Source organism: Corvus brachyrhynchos, unplaced genomic scaffold, assembly GCF_000691975.1.
Source record: "Corvus brachyrhynchos isolate BGI_N302 unplaced genomic scaffold, ASM69197v1 scaffold346, whole genome shotgun sequence".
Classification (NCBI taxonomy): domain Eukaryota; kingdom Metazoa; phylum Chordata; class Aves; order Passeriformes; family Corvidae; genus Corvus; species Corvus brachyrhynchos.
This window is the reverse complement of record NW_008238644.1, coordinates 427702-435756: the sequence shown is the minus strand read 5'-3', so window position 1 is coordinate 435756 and position 8055 is coordinate 427702. Positions and strand designations below refer to the sequence as shown.

At 44.3% G+C, this 8055-nt stretch overlaps 1 protein-coding gene across 1 annotated transcript in view; it reads right to left on the bottom strand.

The window, feature by feature from the left end:
• Nucleotides 1–1880: 1880 nt before the first annotated feature.
• Nucleotides 1881–8055, bottom strand: part of CD99L2 (CD99 molecule like 2) — a 14984-nt gene continuing 8809 nt past the window's right edge. Inside the window, exons 9-10 of the mRNA XM_017737535.1 lie at nucleotides 6256–6321; nucleotides 1881–5817 (exon numbers count right to left, since the gene is read on the bottom strand). Of these exons, the coding sequence (XP_017593024.1) occupies nucleotides 5735–5817; nucleotides 6256–6321 (149 nt within the window). The 3' untranslated portion in view covers nucleotides 1881–5734. The remainder of the gene's footprint in view (nucleotides 5818–6255; nucleotides 6322–8055) is intronic.

The following is an 8055-nucleotide window of genomic DNA, read 5'->3' as shown; positions in this document are numbered from 1 at the left end:
GTTTAGGAAGGCTTGCAATGTTGCATCTGTTAATCAACCTCAGGCTTTTTATAAATAGATGAAAGATGTCTCCCTGTAAAAATGGTTCTGCAGAACAGTGTGCCAGCAGTGAATTTTACATTGCCAAAATATGTTGAGCTGGTATTGAATTAAACTCTTCCGTACTTCAGATTTCCTTGACGTTTCAACTGTATATTAAAGTAAAGCACATTATCTCCAAAATGCAGTGCTAAAGAAAATCTTTTGAAGTTTTTCTCTATATTTGTGCTAATAATCACAACATTTTCTCTATAATTATTGCAAAAGCGATGACTGGATTAGCTCGGGCATTCTGAGCTTTTTAAAGCTTGGATCTCTAGAGCTAAACTCTCAGAATTTGGTTTTGCATAGAAGAACACCAGTTATTTCAGCTGACTGGCTGCATATCCACCAGTTTCAACAGAGCTCAGCGAGTCTCTGATGTGCCAGGAGAGCTCTGGGGGAGGGTCCTGCTGTTCCATGTGTCAGCACAATGGATGGGTTTGTACATACTTAGCATGGAAATATTCAGACATTCTATAGCTCATGTGCTAGTTAGAGCACAGCTTTACACTGAAGAGATGATTGTTGTACTCCGTCTGCTTCCTGATAATCAGATTTTTGCCTATTGATTTAACAACTAATTCTGTCATCATTTTCTATTTTTCAATAAGGCAGTATTGAACTAGTTAAAGGAAGAGCAGAACCCTGTTCCCTGTCTGATGCACCTTGGACAGAGCTATTAACTTCTGGTTCAAAAGCTGCATCTTCTGCTTTGGTTTTTGGTTTTGACTCTGCTCAGTATAAAGGGAATGTGCAAAGACAGCAAGCAGTTAACATTTGGCTTGTAGGATTTTCCTATTGTCAGTGACGTGTGAGAGGGCCACAGCCTGAATCCAGTGTCCCAGAAGGGGATGAAGCCTTGGTAACCAGCTGACACATTTTTTGGTTTTAAGTAAGTTAAGTGAATCATCAGCATCAGAGACTTTGTCATTTTAGTCCTGTTTCAGAGCTGAATTTACACTTCTTTCCCCTTTGTAGATAAAAGTAATTTTTTTGTTTTTTCATTAAAATGGAAGAAGGCTTTTAAAGCTGGTAAACACTCCTATCTGTCTGGTTCTGTTCCCTGCAGAGCAGCCTTCTCAAGGAGTTAAAGCTTTAAACAAAAAGTGTTTCACTGCTTTCATTTTCCAAGGGAAGCCGTACTAATTCATGTGCTGTGTGTAGTAACACCAAGAACAGCTGGTTCTCTAAAAGCTGAAAACAAGGAATCAAGAGCTCTCATTGGTGTGCACTAAGCCCCACAACAGAGGACACAGTAAAATGGGCAATTCAGACTATTCCCCAGGTGAAACATTTATGGTAAAAAGTAAAAAAGAATGTCCGTTTGCTGAGACCACATCTGCTGAACTAAGACGGTATCGATAGCTTTTAACTGCAGAGCTTGTTGCAGTTGGGAAGAAAGAGTTTATTTCTACAAGAAACATGAGTCAGAAGTAGTTTGAAATATAAACCACCTTTCTTGACTGTGAGACTGAGCATTCCATCATTATACAAAGCTTAGTTTGCACTGCATGGGAGATTTATCTACTGGGTGTGAAAACGTAAAGAAAACTGCAGGAACCCGAGGGTGCTGCCTCGAGTTTAGCTGCTGGGTGACCTGAGGAGTGTGTGTGTGTATACAAATACTTCATTTTTACCATTAAAGTTTTCATAATGGTATTCATCTTCACACAAAGTCCAGTTTGGATTGGTTTTTTAAATAAAGTCTTCAGTGTAGTTACAGAAGAGGTGATGTACCGTAACGATACAGCCAAACGCTTGCAGCTTACTTCCAACATACCAAAAAAACCACAAAAAAATTAAGTCTTTCTAGTCAACTTGGTTTATTTGGTGTTTTCCAAAGGCAGTTAAATTCTGTTTTTTACCCCCATGACCCTTAACATGCACATTAACAAAATGTATTTTCTTGCAGTATAACATTCAACCTTCATTTGGTACAGGTCACTTGTTCAGCAGCAAGGAATCTGTCTTGCTTCTAAGTTAGAACATCACTCAAAAGAAAGGGTTCTCTAATTTCACAACCCCATTGTTTCTGAACTTTGTTTGTTCCTGAACCTCATCTGTTAGAGAAGCAATTTTTAAAACCTCAGCCTGCCGACTCATCCTTCTTTCTCAGAGTCTGAAATGGTATTATGGACTAATTCCACTTTTATCACAACAAATGAGTAGTTAAGGATGACAATGGAGCACTTGTAAGGGTTCGTTAGTGGGGTTGCATGAAAATGACTGAGTTTGTAGTGCCAAAAAGATCTGAAATTCATGTCAGAGTATTCTCAGCTGAGGAATCTGAAACATACTGCCAAAGGAAAATGCAAGTAATTGAAAGAATAAACAGGAAAAGAGCCAGCTGAATTCTTTCAATTCTCCCTTTTCTCTGTCAAACCTTTGACAAACCTTTGCTGGATCATTTTATTGCCCTTCAAATTAGCTTTAGAAGTGAGGTGTCATAAGAAAAAGAGCTCGCAGCGCACACAGTACAGAAACTCTCAGGACATCTGTATATATAGGTTTTAGACTCATGAAAAAAACCCAACAATTTTCTAGTGGTTTATTGCCTTTTTTTATAAAGGACAAGAAAGTTCATGCCATGTATAGAGAGCTTAAATGCAGGATTTTTTAAAAATCCATATCCAGATGTAAAGTGAATATATAGTAATTAAATGAAAGTAGAGGTCAGTGCTGGGTCAGCTGTTGCAGAACTCAGATCACTACTAAAAAATACACAGGAAACCTCTCAGTTGCTATAATGCCTGAAATATAGATGATGTGTAAACTCCCTGTTTCTCAGAGACTGGTCTGGCAGTTCAGATGGAAGGGGACAAACAGCAATAAAAAAATCATTTGAGCCTTTGCTGACATTTGCCACTAAGATTCTGACTTTTGTTGAGTTTTGAAGAGAAGGCCAAGCCTAATTTCTCTACTGCAGGATTTGCAAGTGTTTTCCTATTTGAAATCCTAGAGAAAGAAATCTTGAATTCTGTCACTTTGGAAGTGTTCTCTTTCACTTGTATTTGTGGATTTCCACGTACCTACACATTACACTAAGCTGTAAGTAGGCACCAAAGTCAGAGAAGAGCCTTCAATAAAAGCTGCGGCTTCTGAGTCCCAAAACCTGCAGTGGATTTTCCAGTGAAACATTTCCTGCCTTGTTTTTTACATTTGTGACCTGCAGTATTTTGAACTAGACTTGTGCTTCCTCTATGCCCTATTGTAAGAGTTCCCCAAAGGAGGGGTGGGTGCTGTACCCTTAAACCACACCGACTACTGCACTCTCCTCTGGTCAAACAGGGCAGGGTAAAACCCATGATCTGCATCTGCAGGAACACAGTCACTGGCAAAGGGAAAGGTGGAATTTCAGGCACTGGATCTAAGCCGGGAAAACGGCTTCTGGTGATCATCAGTGCCATGTTGTAACACTTCATCTACAGTAACTTAGAGAAAATATTTCATGCTACAGCTTTCAAATGTTTGGGTAAGAACAAAGAACAAGTGCTGGTGCATGGGACTGGAGATACACAAACTCAGCTGCGTGGCTTAGCCAGCACCTGAGCTCCTCATGCAAATTGCGCAGACCACACTTCCTTCGTGAAGACCCTTCTCTGGGAGTAAACAAAGTGCATCCCATCTCCTTCCTATGCTTCCATTATCTGCGCCAATAATTAACCTTTCCTATTCCAAACACATTCATAAAACAAAGCAGCAGTAGTTCAGAGTAGTATTGTTGCAGCCTAAGTGTTCTGAATAGTTGTGAGGCACCTTATAAACCACTGTAGCTGTTCTGCCAGAGCTAGTATAAGGCTTTAAAAATGCAAGTGTTAAAAAGAGCATAAAGAATTGTGGAGCTATTGCAAAATACTTAACCAAGTTACTAGGCAATTTCCTTCCAAATGGAGCTGTTACTGGGCTCATTCACCTCCTGGCAAGGCCTTCTGGAAGTCATGTCTGCCTGAAAGCTGTGAATTTGTACATCACACTGAAAGGCTTGGTTTTCTTAATACGCGTTCATATAATACGGAATTTGCAAACCCATACAAAATGCTCACATTTCAGGTTTATTTATAAATAGTGAGTACCTCTTACACCACATAAAGTGAAATTTCCTTCACTTGAGAGCATGCTTTTTAAGCAATCATTGATTTGGACAAATGTATTGGAAAGTGGCAGTTATCCACATTTTAGGAGCAGTCAAAAAGGCTGGGGAGGAATTAGGAATCTAAACAGAAATTCTTGCAAAAAAGTGAAGGTTGGGTCTGGGCAGCGGTTTGGCAGCGTGGCAGGGGCTGCGTGTGCACTGTCCTGGTGCAGCCCAGTGTCCTGCTGAGCACCACTCACAGCCCAGTGCTTCCCAGGCAGCTGCAGGAACCCCATGCAGGACAGTGACGGAGGATTCAGCCTCTCAGGAGATACTGCCTTTTTTAAAGGTTGGTGGTGACACAAGGAGTGAAGCTTAAATGCTTTTTCTGCCTCTGGGTGCCTGGGAGCGCTCCCGATAGTTGCTGATAAAAGAAGAAGGAGGGGACTGCATCTTGTTAAGCTTGACTTCTGTTGTGGTAGTGAGCATTACAGGTCTTAACAGATACCTGCTTTGTTTATTTTCTTTTGGGTTAAATGTGTCACTTGTTCTAGTGTGACAGATCTGAACCCATCTGAACCCATCCTTGAAAGCATCCAAACACACACAGCTTTAATTGTGGTGACAACATAGGTATCTCAAGTCACAGAGACAGAATCACAGAAAGAACTAGGTTGGAAAAGACCTTTGAGATCATCAAGTCCAACCCATGACCTAACACCTCCTCATCAACTAAACCATGGCACTGAGTGCCACATCCAGTCGTTTTTTGAACACGTCCAGGAACAGTGACTTCACCACCTCCCTGGGCAGACGATTCCAGTGCCCAATCACTCTTTGAGTGAAGAATTTTTTCCTGATGTCTAACCTAAACTTCCCCTGGCGCAGCTTAAGGCAGACTGTATCACTTCAGCTCCATTCTGATCTCCAGCACAGTGGAGCATTCAAATGGTATTTCCTAAAAGTGAACACTGCACACACTGCTATCAGCTGTATTTGTGACTTGGTTTGAAAGTCAGGTCCTTTGGTTAGAAGCCCAGCGCTGGGTGGTGGTAGTGACGCCATCCTCAACTCGTGGCTTGGGAGCAGGGAGTCACCTGCCTCAGCCCAAGGCCCCACACAAGGACCCACCATAGGCACTTCATTTTCAGGTGTAGCTACACTAAGGACTGCAATCCACCCTCAGGAAACGTGCAGCTTTGTCCTTGCCACTGGAAGTGACAGTGCCCGATGGCAGAAGGTGGCTGGAGGCGCTTTGCAGAGGGCTTTGCAGGGTTTGGCTTTGGATTGCTATTTACAGGCACTTCACTGTCCTCATACCTGTAAGCTCTTGAAAACTGACCACTGCTGAAGCACCTTCTGTGGATTTCCATACAACTGCACACCAATCCTATAATACTTAAATGTAAACATAAACCTTTTCACAAAAAATAAACACATGCTACCAGTCTAACCCTAAAGCCTAGAGCAATGAAAAGCCAGTTCAAGCCTAAATACACATTAAATAGCTTTCGAGTCAAATTAAATTAAAAGCTAAATTACAAGCATGTAAGATCTCTGTTGCTGCTGACTGATAATTTTCTAGCCCTGGGTCACGCTTTGTATCTTCGCACTGTCTTGTTTTGGTGGTTCTGCTGACTGTGTTTCCAGGACTGAGTATTTAACTGGGGAGAAAGAAAAAAAAACATGAGTACAATAGCACACGATGGAACCAGGGCACAAGCAAGGGGTGCCCAGCACTGGCTGATTGTATGTGACACTGGAAAAGCCTTTGCAGCAGCCTTGATTGTCTGTCACTGAAAAGAAAGATCATGCTTCTCTTGTGCAAGACTCTCGATGGCTGGATACATGAAAGCTAAATGTTAACTGCCATCGTTTGCAGCATGAGCTCCTTGGGCTCTTACCAGGCTTTCCTTTGTGTGCAGTAAAGGGGTAAAAGCACTGTGGTGCATGTTTCACAAAAGCTGCGGCATCTCCTAAGCGGTGCCTTCATCAAAGGGACACAGAAGCTCCGTGCAGCACCGGGGACTTTAAGGAAGTCCCTGGGTAAAGCTGTTTTTGTGGAGGGATGCAGGCAGGGGTAAGGGATACAAGGCTCTCACCCTGGGGTTCCTCGCTTACGACGGCTTCCATGTTTTCTCCTTTCACATACTCCGCGTTCAGTCCCTCTGAGAAGTACAATAAACAGAGTGAGATGGGAAGGGTAGAAAGTAGAATTACTTGCTTTGATGCTTTAAAAACTCTGGTAATGGGCCTCAGAGCTGTAACAGCCGAGATGCTTTTTTGCAACTTCCTCTGCAGTGACAGCAGCACAGAAGCCTCGATAACCCACAGCCAGTGCTGAGACTCACTGGGTTTCAAAGTGCCCATGGAGCTCCTGGCAGGCACAGCTCCAGCAGCAGCTCTTTTGTCTGAGGCTCCTGCTTCATCTTTATCACGCGAGGCAGCCCAGCTAATTCCTGTCTAAGGCGCTCAGCTCTGAGCAGTGCGGGAGGAGGAAGGGAGGAAGGCTTCCCGGACAGGACTGCTGTGCAGCGGGGGCTGAGCCTCAGCAGAGATGTGCCACAGCCTCATTAAAAGCTAAGTTATGCAGAGCTTCAAGAAGCAGTTCAGAGCAGGGCTGTGGTGATGAAGCAGGATCCCAGTGGGGTGTCAAATCCCGAATAAGTCCCTTATTTAAATGCAAAGAAGTTCCCAACGTTATCAACAAGTGGAGCCGAGGCCAAGGAGCAAGGCTGGGCACTGCTGGGCAGGGGTGGCTGCAGGAAGGTGGACAGGAGAAAGGGAGTGGTCCAGCTGAGAGCTGGAGGCGAATTAAGACTGACCGGGGTGTACCATGGACTTCAGGCATCCTCAGCAGCTCCTCTGCTGGGGAGAGGCAGAGGTGGGAGTGCTGTGCCGTTGCATCCATTAGAGACAGACCAGGAAAGGGGATTAGAGTGCTGGCCTGCAAAGGAAGCCTGAGGCAATCGGGCCATGCAGCACACACCTTTCAGGCATCTCTAACTTGTTTGCACATCTAAATGTGGCTCAGGGTGTGGCAAGTACTGGCTGTGCCTCATCACCAGGTTTGGATGGCGCTCACTGGTATCTCCCAGTGAAGGACGAAGGCAGGGAATGGTGCCTAGGCCAAGCCAAAGGAGTGTGATGGGAGCCTCAGGTAGCAATGGGGCAGCTGCTGCCTCCGAGGCATAGGAGAAAAAGGGTTCTAGCAACTGGCTAGAAAACCCCCATGAAGTCCCCAAGCCAGCAGAGGCACTGCAGCCAGCAGCTGGCCAAGCTGTGGAGGCAGGAGAGGTGCAGCTCCCACCCTTCCTGGGCACAGCGAGAGCTCAGGGACGCCTGAGGCTGAGCCACAGCCCAGGGCACGGCTGGTGAGTGCGAGGTGAGGTGTTAAGAAAAGAAAGTGGGATGCAGAGTCCGTGGCAGCATAGTGCACGTCCTTTAGAGGAATCATCAGCAAATGCTCCTCGGGAGAGACTCAAAGCTGAAGGACAGCTGGACAGAGAGAGCGCCGAGCCTGTTCCTCCACGCATCAAGCGAGTGGTCACTGCCTCCACCCAGACGTGTGTTTTGCTGGGATAACACCAAATGCAATTTATGTTTTTCAATAAAAAGCCACTTTTGCAGCGGCTGACGGCTCTTAGATTTCTGTCATGCATTGCAATGCATCTAAGGCCTGACATTAGCCCAGCATGCCATGTCTGATGGCTTAAATTAATCCTCCTTTATAATTAACTTTAATTTCCTGCTGCCTTTCTGGGGCTTTGTGTCTCTCAGCTTCCCCCTCATCAAAGCCTTTACTCCTTTTTTTTTTATTATTTATTCTTGCCAAAATATCATTTAAGTGAGGGGAATATACAAGGGTGTTTCATTCCATCACATTCATTTGATTTTCCTGC